General features: G+C 45.9%; 1 protein-coding gene across 1 annotated transcript in view; it reads right to left on the bottom strand.

Moving 5' to 3' along the window:
* Positions 1 to 18,989, bottom strand: part of LOC310781802 (protein FAM168A-like) — a gene marked incomplete at both ends in the record, with an annotated part of 60,198 nt that extends 41,209 nt beyond the window's left edge. The window contains 2 exons of the mRNA XM_083642431.1: positions 1,130 to 1,221; positions 18,919 to 18,989. Coding sequence (XP_083498557.1) covers positions 1,130 to 1,221; positions 18,919 to 18,989 — 163 coding nt within the window. The remainder of the gene's footprint in view (positions 1 to 1,129; positions 1,222 to 18,918) is intronic.
* Between the last annotated feature and the right edge of the window lie 472 nt (positions 18,990 to 19,461).

Genomic DNA, 19,461 nt, shown 5'->3' with positions numbered 1-19,461 from the left:
GAGCTGAACCACCTGCAGCTCAACGTGTCAAAGACAAAGGAGCTGGTGGTGGACCTGAGGAGGGTCAAGGCTGCGGTGACCCCTGTCTCAATCCACGGGGTCAGTGTTGACATAGTGGAGGATTACAAGTACCTTGGAGTGTACATTGACAATAAACTAGACTGGGCTAAGAACTCTGATGCACTCTACAAGAAGGGGCAAAGCCGTCTCTACTTCCTGAGACGGCTGAGGTCCTTCAACGTCTGCCGGACCATGCTGAGGATGTTCTACGAGTCGGTAGTGGCTAGTGCCTTCCTGTATGCTATTGTGTGCTGGGGCAGCAGGCTGAAGGCAGCAGATGCCAACAGACTCAACAAACTGATCCGTAAGGCCAGGGACATTGTGGGGCTGGATCTGGGCTCTCTGACTGCGGTGTCAGAGAAGAGAACGTTGTCCAGGCTATGCTCCATCATGAACAATGACTCGCACCCACTACACGACGTGCTAGTCAAACACAGGAGCACGTTCAGTGAGAGACTGATTCCACCTAGATGCAGTACGGAGAGGCACAGGAAATCATTCCTGCCTGTGGCCATTGGTCTATTTAATGCCTCTCTTAAAAGAGCACCTCGGAGACGCTCAGTCTCCCTGAGACTGAGCCAGCCGATAGGTTAACTGTGCCTGGCTGAGCCACGTGTAACGTATAGGGCAAGCCGACTTAATATAAATCACGTGCAATATGTGCAATATGTCACAGGCAATAATGATAATTGACACGGAATGTATACTATACTTACTCTACGTATTGGTATTTTGCTACTTAGACATTCTACTTATTTTGTGCTTTTGCTTCTATCGCATTTACTAGTTATTCTATGCTATGTTGTGTTTTTCTGCCTATTGCTTAATATTGCATTTACTACGGTTTATTTTTATTTTATTTTATGCTATGTGTGTTCTGTGAGCGAGCTACTGTAACTTGTCCCAATTTCCCCCCGGGGATCATTAAAGTCTTTCTGATTCTGATTCTGATTCTGATTCTGATGTGAAACATCAAACACACCCATCTTTGCCCCTTCAAGCTGAACAGTGGGGAAAACCCTCATACCAGTCATACCAATGCCAAGTGATAGTATGTAGTGAGGCTCACCTGTATATGTTATGTTCTTAGGGTTTCCATAGGGAGCCGCAGGCTGGACAGGACTGTAGAGAGGGTTCATAATGGAGGACACTCTACCCTTACTGGAGGATACAGAGAGAGAGAGACAGAGAGAAAGAGAGGTTATGATGGTATCATGGTTGATGATACTACAGTAGGTGAGGAAATGTTCCTGATGCGTCCATCTTAAAAGGAAGAATCCACTCTCAGATACTCTGCCAGTAAATCGATAGAGGATAGTAACGCGATATTTTGTGTGGCAATATATCTTATGCCAAGTATCGCAATATTTCATTATATAAATGTAATTGTTAGGTGCATGCAGCATTTTTACGGCAGTGTTGGTCAGTCTGTATACTATAAAAATGGTTGAAGTGAGATCAACAGACTGGAAACTTTATCTTGGATAAAACAGATGTTGACAAAGTTTTCCTTGGGCACATCATTGTGCTGCCACTGCCCATCAGTGGAAAAAAGGCAATACATCGCGAAATATCGCAATAATCAATTCAATATATTGCAATACTAGCATATCGCAATACCACAATAGTATATTGTACTGTGACTTAAGTATTGTGATAGTACTAGGGATGGGCATTTCTAGCAAAAACACTATTCGAAATTCGCTGGCCAAAGTCGACTTTTAATCGAAATTCGAAAAAAAAAAAAAAAAATGTAATTTATTTTTTATTTTTTATTATTATTTCTTTATTTTTTATGTGAGTGAAATGTTGCATTGTCTCCCCTGATTCTAAGTATAGTCGAATCGCTTGGTTTGAGCAAGTAAAACAATTTTTATAAGCATTTTAAGCAAGGTTTATGGAAAAATGAATGGCGGATGAAATCCCATGAAGAGGGAGAGGTTGCTTATAAAAATTGTTTTACTTGCTCAAACCAAGTGATTCGACTATTCTTAGAATCAGGGGAGACAATGCAACTTGTTCCTGAAACCTGGTACCTCCTTAGCCTTCACAAGTTCATCACATTGTTTTTGAAGGACTTCTCAGTGCCATTTTGACATTTAGCAAAGTCATCCTGGGGCCGGATTGGACCCTTTAGCGGGCCGGTTCAGGTGTATGTATAAGGTATAAGGTATAAACACAATGATCATTTTGTGATGAAATGCTATACTTTTTTAGGGTTGAAAAGTTCCAGAAGAAAATCTGCACCGTACGGTTCGAGGTCCACGCTTCAGGTGTACCTGTCCAATCATTTATCAGAATTACATGTCAATACGATATCACAGCTGGAGAGCATTACGAACACTTGCGAGCTTGGGGCAAATTGTGGAATGTTAAGATTCACTTTTGTTTTCACAAAGGGATACTGTTGGTGGATTCACTAAAATGCTGATAATCTGTGCATCGCCAAATTAAAAACTTGACATGATGTGCATATTAGGTAACCTGACGCTGCCAGATGGACGGTATAGCTCCACATAGGTTTCACTAAACCAGTCGATCTGGGTTTGAAGTCACCAGACCCGCTGACGGAGGCGGGCACTTTGTCCAAGCTACTTGGCAGGTGATTGGATGACCCATCTGTCTATCACCGCTGGTGGGTGTTAACTTCAACCAATCAGATCGCGGAAGGTGCCTGTGGATGATCTCCGTGGTATTCATTGATTGAGTCCTCGCGGTCGTAAAGTCACCTTCGAAGCATTTAGTTAGATTATAACAAACTAGTTGTGTGGCTTAGCCTTCCCAAATGTTGAGGGTCGTTTTTTAGAATTTAATACATAGAATTGGGAACGTTACATTCAATTTCATTCACTGCCTTTCACTTCCGCGGCGGCAGCCATGTTGACGAGTGAAAAGAACTACAAAGACCATGTACCCACTACTTGCCCAGACGAGCCAGAGCCCGCCTACGGCCGCCGCTGATTGGTCGAGCCGGCATGGCTCGACCAATCATCTTAACTGCCTGTGCAGGTCCAGACCGTCACGGAGAACCAAATGCAATGTGAGTTCACGTGACGGGCGGTTCACCAGGCTACATATTAGGTGCATTGCAGATGGATTGCAGATTGGTCAGGAGATGGCATTTTGGCATCAGTCATTCATTCATTCACTCACGACAGTCAGTCAGTCATAATGTCACAGAAAGGACGCTTATTTCTGGGTCGTTTGGTGAGATTCCCTCTTGTTTCCCAACGGGGTGGTGTTTCAATCTTGCTGCTAAATGTTCACCCCCGCCCACTTGTGGCGCTGCCTGTACTACGACGAGCGCACCTAGACACACACACACACACACACACACACACACACACACACTCTTTATCGCGGCCGTACCAGCCTCCACGGTTCGGTTTGGCACACCCCCAGGCGCTGCACAGTGGCTGCCCACTGCTCCTAGTTCTAGGAAGGTTCCTAGTAGAGGATGGGTCAAATGCAGAGGATGAATTTCCCCAAGGGGATAAATAAAGGATAACTTAACTTAACTTAACTTAACTTAACTTAACTTAACTTAACTTAACTTATAACTTAACTTATGCGAACGGCGGATTAATTGCACGTTTAACCATGAGTGATACAGTTACTGCCGCTGCAGAGTATGCAGAGGATGCAGAGAAGCAGTGATCCATGCAGAGTTGCAGTGAAGAAGTGCATTACTTTAGAATGGGAGGGGGGAAAAGACCGAACAACTGATTAAAGCCGTCCTCTCCCCTCAAGTAAGTGACTGTGACTTCGGGCATTTTCAGTGGGGGAACTCAGCTTTGTCATCATTGAAATAGATCACAAGCTTGTGAACTTTATGCAGCTTATGGCGCGATAATGCCAGTCTCGTCTGCCTTGAAGCCCCTTTCATAATGACACTATACAAGAAGTATCGCAAATTGAATGGAATAACAATTGTCACGATTTGGCGTCACTCCATCCGTGGCTGTACCCCATTTAGCCACATCCCAGGTAAGCCTGGCCCCGTGGATGCTACACAACGCACGTGGTCCTGGGCCGAATTTGCCCTTGTTATACATTGACCAACTTTTGATTGTGTGGCTTCCATGGCATCACACACAAAACAAATCACCAAAGCCACGCGCTCTTCCTGCAGTTTATAATCAAACTCTGGCCCAATCCAATTGTCCACCGTCCGGACTTGTGGAATGGGCCCTCGTGGACTTCAGTCGTATGTACCCATGACGTGTTCAACGTCATCACATCAAGCCTGCGAGGGTGAAAGACTGCAAGGCTATAAATAAGCCACCGATTGATAGACAGGCGTAAAGACTACAATAATAACATGCATTTGGCTTACCTCTATGACCTGTACGTCTATATTCTGTTTCATGATCACTTGATCAGTGTTGGGGGTTACTGTAATCACAATACATTTGTCGGTAATGACTAACGAGTAGTGTAAGGCATTACGGTTCCTAAACCAGTAATCACATTACAATTAATAATCAAACACTTAAGTCGTTACTTGCTTAAGTTCTTCAATTTTCAGCAGGATCAGGGTTGAATGAATCTGCAGAATTATGGGGAAAACAACATCAAATGTGCTTTCATTCACTCGAGTGCGCAACACAACAGCTGACTGTAAAGAGACGTCTTTGTGTGGCTAGAATGGATGGGCTGGGGGGAGGGGAGGAGTGACGATTGGTTAGGTTTTAGGCATGAGAAGTGACGATTCATTGATTCGTCCCTCCAGCCCATCCATTGTAGCATAACTTCCTGAAACTACAGTGTCCGTAATGGCTCAACATAGACCACTGTATGTAAGACTCATAAAATAAATAATGATATGGTTTATTTTCAAGAAATGGCAAGCGATCCCCAATTGGAATCGAACAAAACAGACAACATACTGCAAATATGGGCATCAAAAGGACTAAAAGTATATCTTCAAATGTTGACAAATAATACGATAAAATCATTTAAAATCACTAACTCTAAGTACGATCTGGCACAACGTAATTCCTTTAAATACCTACAAGTAAGGACCTATTAAAAAAAAAAAAAAATCAAGTTGATAAAGAAACACCCTTTAATTGGTTTTCTAATCAAAAATCATAACAAGGTAATCAAAAATGCCCTGTCAAAATACTGTATATAAAACTCTTCAAGACAATATAGACACCCAGAATAGTATTCAACAAAAATGGACAGCGGAAATAGGACATCAATTAAATGAACAGGGTTGGAAGCAAGTGTGCAGAGAGATTCACAAAACAATAAATTCCCAATGTGTAAACATCGGCGCGGCCTGGGGTCCTCCAGGCTAGAGCGAGGTGCTCGGCGCAGCCGGATGACGTGCAGCGCACAGGCCTTCTTGAGGCATCAATTTTTCCATTGGATGCCTGACAACCAGGTACAGACTAGCTGCCTGTGTTGTTGGGAGAGGGCCCGGTAAGACGAAGGAGGAGAGCGGCTGGGAGACAACCCACAATGCCTTAGCCTCCATGCACCGAAGGGTCTTTCAATGCTGCGACGTAGCACTGGCTCTATTGCAGCGGATTGGGAGTGATCAACCCTTCCGCGGGCAACGTTGCAGACAGAGTAGGAAGGCTGATCCGTAGCGGCTGCTTCCGGGACGCGGGTCGGGGTCTTAATCGGCCTCGGCCGGGTCTACTGGGCGAGGGTGTATGATGTTGGAATGACCCGAAACACCTTGCGACCCCAGTCAACATCACTGATGATGCGTCCCAGCGCATGCTGAAGTATGTATATTTGAACGTAGAACCCTGGTTTCCCTGGCCAGTGACGCTTAGGAATAGACTAGGTGACAACCAAGGAATAGATTGGTAACAAACTGGAGAGACAGTTGACGGTCGGAGAGACGGCAACCCGGTACGGGATGGGTTAGCAACCCAGACTGGCTCTCTCGTGAGGGAGAAATCCACAAACGCTACGGATTAGTCTCCTGAAAATCTGTGTAAACATCGGCGCGGCCTGGGGTCCTCCAGGCTAGAGCGAGGTGCTCGGCGCAGCCGGATGACGTGCAGCGCACAGGCCTTCTTGAGGCATCTATTTTTCCATTGGATGCCTGACAACCAGGTACAGACTAGCTGCCTGTGTTGTTGGGAGAGGGCCCGGTAAGACGAAGGAGGAGAGCGGCTGGGAGACAACCCACAATGCCTTAGCCTCCATGCACCGAAGGGTCTTTCAATGCTGCGACGTAGCACTGGCTCTATTGCAGCGGATTGGGAGTGATCAACCCTTCCGCGGGCAACGTTGCAGACAGAGTAGGAAGGCTGATCCGTAGCGGCTGCTTCCGGGACGCGGGTCGGGGTCTTAATCGGCCTCGGCCGGGTCTACTGGGCGAGGGTGTATGATGTTGGAATGACCCGAAACACCTTGCGACCCCAGTCAACATCACTGATGACGCGTCCCACCGCATGCTGAAGTATGTATATTTGAACAAATACTGGAGAGAATTTGCATGGAAATTATACACAAGATTCTTTCTTACCCCAAACGTGCTCTCTAAAATTAATACATCAATGAAAGCAGACTGCTGGAGAAAATGTGGTGAAGGAAAGGCTAACCACTCACACGTCTTCTTTTTCTATCCTGTACTAGAATCCTTCTGGCACTCAATCATAAGGGATATCATGAATATATTTAAGTTGAAATCAACAATTGAACCTTTCCATATCATTCTTGGAAAAACTCCAGCAGAGCTAGTGAAGGAAACAGATCGGTATTTGTATAGAATACTCAGGATCGCACCTCTGAGGCAAATAATCCTGGTTAGACCCCGCAAATCAGTCCAAAAATGGAAAGAAACAATACAGGAAATCTTAGAGATGGAAAGGATAACTTATAAGATTAGAAACACAGTGACAGAATATGAAAGACGATGGAACAAATGGATGCGATATGAGGCCGTAAACTAATGGGTTTTGTTATATATGTACGTATGTCTTAGAGGTGGAGTAGATACAGACACACTCATTGATGGCGTCATAGGTCTGTGGCGACGCGGACGTGGTGCCGCGTCGGCGTAGGTGTGGCGTCATCAGTCGCCATTGACCAATACCTACCAGTGGTAGTGATGATGTCAACCTGGCTGACCACAACACGGCAGCATGACGCCATCGGTGAGTGTAATCCCCCTTTCCCTCCTCATCCCTCCCCACCTCCTATCCCCATCCCTTTATTTGGTATGTTACATACAATTGGCTAAATTATTAGTTAATTCAGAGTTAGATGATATTGGAGAAGCCAGCCATTTTATTTTTTTAGCCGGAAGTTTTGATACGGCCACACAACCGGGTCAAATGGGCGTGGCTACATAAGGTGAATAGCATTTCAGTCTGGAATATGGAATATCTTTCAATAATCTACGATTTAGCTGCTAAATTGTCAAATACCGCCGTCTGCTTGCTACCCAGGCACTTATGTATGTACTTAACTAACTTAACCTAACTAACTATCCGGTGTGCACAACATTGTCAGACTAAACTCCGGCTGACAATCTGCTACAGAAAAATGTATATTGTTTGTTTATTAACTGGCCCCTGGCCTTCTATCATTTCACGAAAGTGGCCCCCGGGCAAAGCAAGTTGAGTATCCCTGCTGTATGTGATGACACGAGCAGAGAGTGACACATTCACACACACACACACACACACACACACACACACACACATACACACACACACACATACAACGATGTTCTTCAGTTCCCAGATGCGTCAGCCTATTTTCTCTCCGTCTCTTCTTTCTACATGCCTGTACTGTCTCCCCCCACTCTCTCTCTAACTGCTGGGGGCAGACAGTCCATTGAAATGAAAGATGACGTTGGTCCTTGTGATTAATGAGGAATACGTTTGCCACTGGCTGTAATTCAGTCAGCGTACATGTCATGAGAATGGAATCTGATCATGGAGTAGCCTATCTGCAGCTGGGACAAGTGAGATCTGGATGAGGGGGGCTGGGATAATGTCGGTTCAGCATATTGTTTTTTTTTGGGGGGGTATTGCCTCTCCAGATATTCTACTGCAAAGTGGCACAGGTACTGGAGCTCCATAGTGGACCAGTTGCCTGCAATTGGCTCAAGGTCATGATGATGTTGTACTACTTCAATATCCTTTTCAGATGTGCCGCAGTGTTTGTTGCCAGGTCTCTATAGCAGTGGTTTTCAATCATGTGCTATCATGACCCTAACCTTGCGAAGCAGCTGGATTCACGAGATCACGATAGGTCGATGTCCTTATTCGTGGGGGCTTTCAGGCCTCATTGAAGAGGCGGGGATAGGGGGGATGTGATTAAGTCGGGCCTCGTTGAAGCGGCAGATGGCAGTTGGGACGAAGCTGTCTTGCCTTGTGACGAGAGGTTCTGGTCATGCTAGACCTCATTCTCCTGCCAAGGGGGAGGACCTCAAAAAGTTTGTGGCCTCAAACTCAACATTGTTGTAATCTACCGCCCGCCTGGTCAGCTTGGTGACTTCCTTGACGAGCTGGACACCCTTCTCTCCGTCCTTCCTGAGGATGGTACGCCACTCATTCTTCTGGGCGACTTCAACATCCAGCCGGCAACCTTGCAATCTCTGCCTTTCCTTAACTTCTTCTCATCCTTCGACCTCTACCTCTCTCAATCTCATCCAACTCACAAAGCAGGGAACATGCTTGACCTGGTCTTCACCAGATCCTGCTCCACCTCCAACCTCACTGTGACCCTCAAAAGCAAAAATCTCCTTCTTCATCTTTGAAATCCAGTCCTCTGCGTCCAAACTCCAGCAAACTATTTTCCACCTTCTCCACCCTCCTCAAGACCTCTCCATCTCCATTGACAATACCACTGTGCTTCCCTCCCAAACAGCTAAGAACCTTGGGGTGATCATTGACAACCAGCTGTCTTGCTCGGCCTACATTGCTGTGACAGCACGCTCCTGTAGGTTCTCCTTGTACAACATCCGCAAGATCCGCCCGTTTCTCACCAGGGAAGCGACACAACTCCTGGTCTAGTCACTTATCATCTCCCGCCTGGACTACTGCAACATGCTTCTGGCCGGCCTTCCTGCCGCTGACATCCGACCGCTTCAGCTCATTCAGAACGCTGCAGCCCGTCTGGTGTTCAACTAACCCAAATTCTCTCATGAGGCTCCCCTCTTCCGGGACCGTCACTGGCTTCCCATCTCGGTAGAGTTGCGCGAACTTGACCTCAGTCAGATCGTCCAATCGCCACCCTTTGACATGGCCAATGCACGATGTCATCGCAAGACACCCCCTTCCTGTGGTCAGAAAGTGTGTGTGTGTGTGTGTGTGTGTGTGTGTGTGAGTGTGTGTCAGTGGATGCTGATGATGGCAACTTGCAGAGATATGTGTGGCGCAGCAGTGAGTGTGTGTTGTTAGAACTATTTGTCAGTGAATGGATGCTGCTGCTGTATATTTGGACATGTTTCTGGTGTCCGCGGTGAGCCTCGTTAGTAAGGTCTGATTGCAGCCCTGTTTGCCGGTGCTTGCCCTTTGATCTGCGTCTCAGTCCATCTCTTTTCTTTTTTCACTCTCGTTCTCCACTGCCTTGCCTGCTCACCATCGGCTCGGAGTAACGTTGATAAGATAAGATACTAATATGTTAAACTGAACATGAGATGCAGTGATATTGTCGCACCAAAGCACATAGACACACGTAGCCTACAGACTTTTAAAAGTGAGCCTCCAACCACACAGCGACTTTCATCCCCACCGACATCTCCGCAAACAAATCTCATGGCAGTTTAATATAGCAAACGTAAAATATAATGCTATACTATAGCAAGACTGTGAAAACGTGACAATGCTCTTCAAAACACATCAGCTACTATAATATATTTCCCTGCATCTCATACTGGGATTAGATCGGCATTAAGTTTGGACAGACTGGAATGGATTGCTTTCATCCTTCCGCAGCACTGCATGACAGACAGGTAGGACGATTAATTACAGCCTCTGACTGACAGCGGCCAAAACTACGGTATAACAACTTTGTATTCATCGGTCATTGTGCCTGCCTACATCTACATATAACGTTACTCTTATGGAGCTGAGCACAGAGTAGTTTTGCATGGTAGGCGGCGCGGCATGTGGAGACGAGATGAGATGGCTCGGGGCACGGGCGACGGGCAGGGATCGAGATCGGCTAGGAAAAATCAATCATCATTTCAGCCATTGAGTTGGCAATATAGGTAAAGGTAAAGTCCCACTGATTGTCACACACCTGAGTGTGCGAAATTTGTTCTCCACATTTGACCCATCCCCTGGGGGAGCGGTGAGCGGCAGCAGTGCTGTGCTCGGGAATCATATGGTGATCTAACCCCCCAATTCCAACCCTTTGATGCTGAGTGCCAAGCAGGGAGGCAAATGGGTCCCATTTTTATAGTCTTTGGTATGACTCGGCCGGGGATCGAACTCACAACCTCCCAGTCTCAGGGCGGACACTCAAACCACAAGGCCACTGAGCTTGATCCGATCGCCAATCGGCACAACCTTACATCTCGGCACGCATTAAATTCAAGACACTGGTTCTGGCCTACAGGGCAGTACACCAGACAGCCCCACTTACAATCTATGGTCAGGCTCCAAATCTCTCACCGTTCCCTCCGCTCCTCCACCAGTGCAGGATGCCTCCCCCCTCCTCCGCTACGGGGGCTCAAAAGTCGCTCATCCCGTTCGCGACTCTTCTCGTCCCTGGCACCTCAATGGTGGAACGAGCTTCCACCTTCGGTCAGGATGGCCGAATCACTGCCGATCTTTCGGCAAAGACTAAAGACACACCTTTTCAGGCTCCATCTGGGCCCTTCTTGAACTAACATCTTTCTCTCTCTCTCTCTCGCTCTCAAAAAACAAAAACAAATAAACTAACTAAACTTTACCACTATTCGTTCAGAAGTTGTAGCTGTCATAGACTGTGTTGCATAGTTGATTTCTCTATTGCTGACAAAAATGTGTTATTGTAAGTCGCTTTGGATAAAAGCGTCTGCCAAATGATGTAATGTAATGTAATGTAATGGCCTGGGTGGGAGGGGTCGGCCATGATTTTCCGAGACCGAGAGACGGTGTGCAGCTCCGTTTCAGCACAGCAGATGATGCGCTGCAGTCTGCAGATGTCCTTGAGGGCAGCAGCCGCATACCAGATGGTCATGGAGGAGGTGAGGATGGACTCGACGGTGGAGGTGTAGAAGAGCACCATCATTGCTTTTGGCATTTGAATTTCTTCAGCTGCCGCAGGAAGTACATCCTCTGTTGTCCATTTCATGTCCCGGCTGATGATAGACCACAGGAAGACTCCACAGTGTTAACTGTGGGGAGCTACACAGGGTGACGGGGGAAGGTTCCTCCTGCATTCCTCTGCATACATGTAATTTTGGGAGTCAGTGGAAATATACCTATTCTGTTGTTTCGGGATGAGGGCATGTTGACTAGGAGGCCATTTACACCTGGCATTAACATAGGCCTGGGCGATATGGCATTTTTTTTTATCACGATATGGTTTCTTATATCGATCGATGTCGATATTTATCACGATATAAATCTATCAATAATACTAATTGCACATAAAAAGCACATGAAGAATTTTAGGGGCACAATTAAAATTCAATGCAGAGCGATATAGAATGTATAAGATACGACTCTATTAATCTCTGACCGGTTACAATTAAGTTGAATTCAATTCAAAGTATTCTCATGAGAGAGGCTCAATGCAGCTCAATGGCTATTGTTGTCATTAAATGATAACCCTTTATTTAGTCATCTGTTTGTCCATACTATTCACTTATGGCTTTTTAATGTAACTTGATCCATTTGCATTTTCATCTTATTATAATTGTTCTATGCTTGTTACTTGTTTTCCCTTATACCACTGGTCTTTGGTGTGCTTATTCTGTTGTGTGTATTGCATTATGTTGTTTTAATCATTAAAACAACATAATGCAACGTTACGTTCATTGCATTAATTACGTTCATTGCATTAAATTAATGCAATGAAGGTCTTGGTCCAAGGCTAGGTGTTGATTATGCAGCTATAGTTAGCTGCTGTTGGTTTGATAAAGGAAGCAAAGACTGTTTAAACCATAGATGTGTAATGTTATTCGGATAGCTGCTATAGATGGTCTAACAGATAGCATAACGTTAGCAAGATTGTCAAGTATGAAGATATTAACGTTAGCGCGTAAGCTAACGTTAGCGTTAGCTAACGCGATGTAGATGCTAATTTGATAGCATTCATGACAGCCAGCTACCGCTACCCATAACCAGAACTACTGTCTGCTGCAGCTTTATCTCCCGTGTACAAATCAATTCCATCTGTTTATGTTACTCTTGCCAGGCCAGGCTCTAACTGGTTAGTAACAGCAACTCAACTCAGCCAGCCGACTGCGAGGCTCTGAGCAGAAGGGATTCTTCCGCAAAAGCGTGCATCACATGGTTTATTTTCCATTGATGCCATTGGTTCCACTCAGTGTTGCCTTCAAATACCCCCCAAAAACGACACGTTATTCACAATAAGCATTGCTGTGCTAAGCTGCGGTCATGTTTCTGAGGGGTTTTGAACGCAACACTGAAAATATTTTTTATCGAAATTACAGCTCATAAATTTATCATCGTTATCGTGGCCGTTTTTTTCGTGAAAATTTTCGACATCGTTTTATCGCCCAGCCCTACATTAACATGCGTTTTCTGTCATCAGATTGCAATCAGATTGTGCTTGACCACTTGAAAGTGCTTGCGTTTCAAATGGGATATTGTTCCATCAGCACCAATTTTCGTTAGTTTCTAATGCTTTATCTGAATCCGAACTGGTTCATCCTCCAATTCTCTCCCCCCCTCTCTCGCTCTCCCAATATCTCTCTTTTCTCTCTCGTCCTCTCTCTTTCTCTGTCTCTCACTCTGTCCCTCTGCTTGCCCACGACACTCAGCAAGAAAGAAGCTGCTGTCACAGACGTGACGCTGTGGGGGGTGGACGTTATCTCACATGTGTGAATACTGTTTTGGGCATAAATACGCCTATATGGAGGTTTGCACGAGATGACGCCAAGCACAGCGGGCCGACACGCCCACAATTAGGGCTTTGCGCGGCGCTATTCCAGCACAAAACGGGTAACGCAAAATTACCGCCTTTGCAACGATAGAGCAAAGTGCACCCCTACTTGCTCACATAATGTCACCCACTCTGGCTAGTGTCAGCTAAATAACAAAAAAAAAGCTTACCACCTGTTCAGTAATCACACATCTCTGTCATCCTCTTCTCCCTGGAGGGTAACGATCAACCGAATAGTTGTGTGTTATTATGAGCCCTGTCACCTCTCATTGGCCGAGTTGGGTAGCCATTTGCCGTAGATGTCCTCTGTGTTCAAGTGTTATGTATGCAGACGACGTCATTACTGATGAGAAATGTATTTGACAGTGAATAGACTAAATGTAACAGTCAAGATCAGAGCTGCCTAATGTCGTTATCTTCGCATGTCTAATTGAACAACCTGAACAACCTCAGAAATCAACACCAAGCTATTTTCTTTTGGCAAGTTATTTAAAACCAGTTACCTGAGTAATGCAGAACACTAGTACAACGCTGAAAGAAAAGATAGAACCCAGGAGGAGTCACCGGTAAAGCTACCAGTGTATTAATAGAGGAGAAACAGCTGCAGAGGACAGAGCCTCCAGGAAGATGAGATGACGAGGAATAATTAGACAAGAAAGGACAGAGCAGATCGATAGTTGTGCAGGGGAGGCATTAGAGTAGGGATGGTAATCGACAATTACGAATTTGATCGAACAAACATTACCGTACATTGATAATGCAATATTTACTTATTTTTCAATTTTTTGCTGAATGATTTACCACCACACAAGGAATTTAACTTTCACCGCCTATACAGAGGAAAAAGAGAGCCAAGCAAGCGGGCAAAAATTCCAGTGGAGGATCATTACACCCAAAAAAACAACAGTAGTAATTTGTAAACATTAACAATGTTGAAATATACCTTGTTGAGTAGGCCCAAAGACAGGTGTAAAAACCCACATTTTGTATTTTCTTTGTTATTCCATTTTTTACATAATGATTAATCGATTAATTCATTATTGACATGACTGATCGTCAATAAGGAAATTGATAAAAAAAAATTGCATCCCTAATCACGAATCAATCAAGGTTATGAAAATAACCCCGGTTTTAAAGTCGAACTGAACCTGTTCGTCACGTGCATAATGAGTCAGTTTCAGACTGAAAACATAGTTTGTCTAAGATGACAGGTTGAGAGGCGGGTCATAGTATCATGTTGATGATTTTATTTGACAATTCTGGGGACTGGATTGGGCTTTGGCCAATCATGGCGTGTTCCACCCCCAAATCGAGTGGGATTCAGCATGTTGTCGTGCTACGCGAATGGGATCCGCGGAGTACCAGGCAGCCAGCTGCTTCGTGCGGAGGGAGCGGACAATCCGATGAATGGGTGCTGCCCGCCCGCTAGGGCTGTGAATCTTCACTGGCCTCCCGATTCGATTCGATTACGATTCATCTGTCAACGATTCGATTCGATTCGATTAAACGATGCATCACGATGCATCGCGATGCATCTTAAATCGATGCATCACTTTTTCCGCAATACATGATTTATTTTTTCTCACTTTCTTTTTTCTCACTGTGTGGCTACTTTTAAAATAAAAGTGCATTTGGAATTGCATTGTATTATGATCCATAATTAAAATAAACAACTGCATGTACTTACATTCTATTTTATTTGATTATAATTTTTTTTTTTTTTTAATAATCGATTTTTGATATTTGTTATTCGATGCAGAATCGTGCACGTCCGCATCGCGATGCATCGTATAATCGATTATTTTTGACACCCCTACCGCCCGCCTGGAATCTCCGAGGGGAGACCCCTGACAACCACGCTCTCAAGCGCGCGCCTTTTACGCTATTTCTGTAAATACGATATCCCTGGAATGCGCGTTTTAACGAGCCAGTTACATTTCTTTGCATTCTTAGAGATTATAGTTTTTGTTTGTTGTTCATGTGTCTAACAATTGGCCAAGTTAGTAGTTAGTTTATGGGATAGGAATTCTGCCAGATGACAGGCACTAGGCGCCATTTTCTACTTCATTTGGAAGAGAAAATTATCCAGAAATGAAGATTTGATTGACAGCTGCATGTCGTGATATGATTGATTGAAATGGGGTAGAAATTTGATAGTACTAGGTGACGTCAGCAAACTGTACATTACTGTTATCAATGAAATCTTGAAAAATGAACTTTTGATGTGAAAAAGTGTGAAAAACTAAAGAAATTAGATTGTTGTGATTTTGTTTGCATACATTATTAAATAGGTACACTGCATACCCAGGTATTTGAACTAAAAGAAAAGAAAAGTCATTTTTGGGTTCAGCTCGACTTTAAGAATAATGTGACCAGATCCTCTCTGGGCACAGACAGAAGTATAATAAAAATAAAAAATAAATCGTGATCGGAGCATCCCTAAATTCTGCATTTGGCTTCTTTCATTTTGAAACAACCTGAGGGTCATAAAACTCGCTCCACACAAAAATGACGATGTAGACTAGACGTTCAATTCAGATAAGAAAAAGAAAAATAACAATACTGCAGTTGTGTGGTTTCTGCCCGACAGCGGCAATGAGGTGCTGATGAGCAAAGTCAGAGCAGGCTGTGTGGCGAGGAAATACTGCGTAAGCGTTTCTTTTTCCAAGTGCAACAGTCCAGTGGATCGATCCGTGCACGCGCTGTTTTGGCTAATAAGGCATTCCTCTATGAACTGCCATGACAGTGAAATCCAAAGACTCAGCAGAGTGCAACTCAAGCCGAGGCCTAAAAGAAAGCATTGTATTTCGCCTGAAAAATGACATTTCCTTCTTTCTTTCTTTCTTTCTTTCTTTCTTTCTTTCTTTCTTTCTTTCTTTCTTTCTTTTTTTCTTTCTTTCTTTCTTTTTTTCTTTCTTTCCTTTTTTGGAAGGGGGGGGCGGTCATGTACATCTTAGTAAACAAAAACTTCACATTATATGGTCCACACATCTTTACTTCACAGAAAACAGATCGAAGATGAAATATGAGTTGATATCATGCTTTCATTGAAAGCATGATATTGTAGCGTTCCAGGTAATCCAGGTATTACCTGTAATGTGATGTGCAATAGAAGTGTCTAGATTGCAGCTAGGAACTAATGTGTGTGGGTGTGTTCCTAGGGGGAAGGGGGTATATAGGACCAGCGGCCGCGGGGCCGGATGTCAGTCTAGTTCTGCGAGCAGGCTAGAGCGGGTGTCGTGTGTGGAGCTAGCTGAGAAGCTAGCTGCTAGGAGCTGAATGAGCCTGTCAATAAAGAAGCCTGTACCAACACAAGTCTCCGGTTCCTTGGTGTATTAACGATCCGTTACATTGGTGTCAGCAAGTGAAGCGGTAGCGCCTCTGATTCGGTCGAGAGGGGAGAGAGTGAGGAGGAACGGCGGAGGAAAAGTTGGAGATCAAAGGCTCGAGCGACCTAGCGGTAGCAAGCTAGCTGCGTGTGCTAGCTGCTACGGGCGCCACGTGTGATGGTGCGCGAGGAAGAATGGCCATCGGTGAACGGGAGAAAAGAGGAGCTGACGACGGGGATCAGCTCGGTGCTGGCGGGCATGGAAGCTCGCTTGATGCAGGAGATCAGACGGCTGTTGGAGGCGACGCCAGCCTGGGCAGAGGGGCTTATGGAGCTGCTACGAGAGGTCGCGCAGCACGGAGAGAAGCGGACGGAGGAGCCGCAAAGACTGTGTTGGACCTGTGGAGAACCGGGCCACGTGGCGAGGTGGTGCCGAGACGGTTCCGGGAGACGGACCGGGCATGCGGAGCAAAGGTACTGGGGACAGCAGGCAGCCTGCTGGGCATGCGGTGGATCGGGACACATAGCTAGAGAGTGTCAAGAAGCTGTCGGGGACTGGAGAACAGCGGGAGAGGAGAGACGTGCAGGCGGCGGACAGGTGAGACTTTGTTGGACGTGCCGGTCGCCTGAGCATTTAGCTAGAGACTGCACTAAGAGTGTGAACGTGGGAAGAGACACACAGCCGGGGGAGCAGCCGGAGCAACAGGCAGAGGAGCAGAGGAGCAGCGGAGTAGCGGAGCAGTGGAGCAGCCTGAGCTACAAGCAGCGGCGCAACGGAGCAGTGCAGAGCCGGTTGTTCTGGGCAGGAGAGTGACGTTTGAGCCGGCCCAGGCTAGCTGCTCTGCATACCAGCCAGTAGTGGGGGAGATCACCATCAGCGACGAGACCATCAGGATAATGGGAATTGTGTTGAACAGCCAGAAGGAAGAGGGAGACGTCATCTGCAGAGCTGTTACAGTCGGGGGAGCGGCACTCGTGTCTCCGGGTGAGCCTGGGGGGTTACCGCCGGGGGAACCGGCCCAGCCTAGCCGCTACACACCCCCCACGGTTGCACTGCAGAAAGCCGAGGTGGAGATCGACGCCGATGGTGTTCGCCCTGCTGGCCTCAACACGCCGCCCCCTGGGGGAGCGGGACGGGAGGACGAGCGAGTGCAAGAGGTGGAGCCGACAGACGAGGACAGGGTCATCTGGGATGTCGACGTGGGTGAGTGGATACGCAGACAGAAGGAGGACGCGGATATCGGTCCGGTGTTCGCGTGGGTAGTGGCCGGACGCCGGCCCCCTGTGGAGGAGATTCACCTGTGTTCCGGTGCCACGAAGGGACTGTGGAACATGTTTTCGGACCTGCATCTGAGGGGAGATGGGGTTTTGGTGAGAAAGGGGCACGGGAAAAGCGGGACCCAGTGGGTTGTACCTAGTTGCCTGCGAGAATTGGCACTGAGGATGGCGCACGTGGGCACAGGATCCAGTCATTTTGGGACTGAAGAGACACTAAGCCACATCCGTAGAGTTTACTACTGGGGCAAACAAAAGGAGGACGTGCGGAGATACTGCAGTGCGTGTGAGGACTGTAGAGCACAGAAAAGGGACCGAAAAGAGTCACCTTGCGAAGGACTAACCCCACTGGGGGTGGAGAAGGACTAGAGTGCTTCAGGTGGGACAGAAGCTTTGAAAGGGGGGAGGTAAATGATGGTGGTTTAAATGAATGTGTAAAGAAGAAAAGAGAAATAAGGTAAATGTTGGGGTCAAATGTTGAACTGAAATGATATGTGGGTTGAATTGAAAATGAGTGTAAAGAAAAGAGGGAAAACGTAAATGGGTTTGAGTTCAATTGAAATGTGTGTAAAAAGAGAATTGAAATGTGGGGTGAATTTAAAGGAATGGGAAAAGAGGGAAGAAATGAAAAGAAATGCAAATGGTGGCGGTGGAACGAAAATTAAGAAGTGGTAAAAAGATAAGAGACTATGTGGGGAAATTGATGTGGTGATGGAAAAATGTTGTGGGGTGTTGTGTTTTGGTACAGGGGGATATGTGTGGGTTGTGGGTGTCAACGTGGGCGTTGACCTATTGTTGGGCGGGGAGTATGTAGCGTTCCAGGTAATCCAGGTATTACCTGTAATGTGATGTGCAATAGAAGTGTCTAGATTGCAGCTAGGAACTAATGTGTGTGGGTGTGTTCCTAGGGGGAAGGGGGTATATAGGACCAGCGGCCGCGGGGCCAGATGTCAGTCTAGTTCTGCGAGCGGGCTAGAGCGGGTGTCGTGTGTGGAGCTAGCTGAGAAGCTAGCTGCTAGGAGCTGAATGAGCCTGTCAATAAAGAAGCCTGTACCAACACAAGTCTCCGGTTCCTTGGCGTATTAACGATCCGTTACAATATCAACTCATATTAAATATTTTGAAGCCAGCAGAAAGACAATGGATGTCTAGGATCAACAGATTCAACACATTAGGGGTCGGAGAGTTCAAACACAACATTTTTCTACACTGACCTCTTCAGGTTCTGAGCACTTTCGGGTTGGTACAAGAAAGTGAATTGGTCGGCGTGGAGCCCGCTCGCCATAGTCACTAGCAATGCTAGTGAGGAAATGGCAACGTAAGTCTATGAAATTAAAGAGCAAAGGAAATTTTAACTGCAATGTTGCAGCAGATAGCAAAAAAGCAGGCAAATGTGATTGTAGCATAAACCGAAAAAGAGACAAAGAGAGAGCAAAAGAGCAGTTGGAGCAAAGCAAAGGAAGGTGATAACACAGGCATAAACACACGGTGACAGCACAGAGCGTGACACCAGTACAAATTAAAGCAGGACTAAACCCCCCGCATTTCTGGCAGAATGGTATTCTACTTGATTTGAAAACTCTGCAGGCAAGATGGCCGCCTATACTCGCTTCTGTCCTCCTGGCAGAATAAACTATCATAACTTAGCCAATAAGTATGTAAGATACAAAATAAAACAAAGTGTAATGTCTTTATTTGTTGTAGAATGCAGAGGACAAGTAACTGTTTAGTTAAACTCGCATTCCAGGAATATTGTA

This window comes from Poromitra crassiceps (assembly GCF_964638095.1).
Source record: "Poromitra crassiceps genome assembly, chromosome: 1".
In the NCBI taxonomy this organism is placed as follows: domain Eukaryota; kingdom Metazoa; phylum Chordata; class Actinopteri; order Beryciformes; family Melamphaidae; genus Poromitra; species Poromitra crassiceps.
The sequence above is the reverse complement of the archived record's forward strand: the minus strand, read 5'-3'. Positions and strand labels throughout refer to the sequence as shown.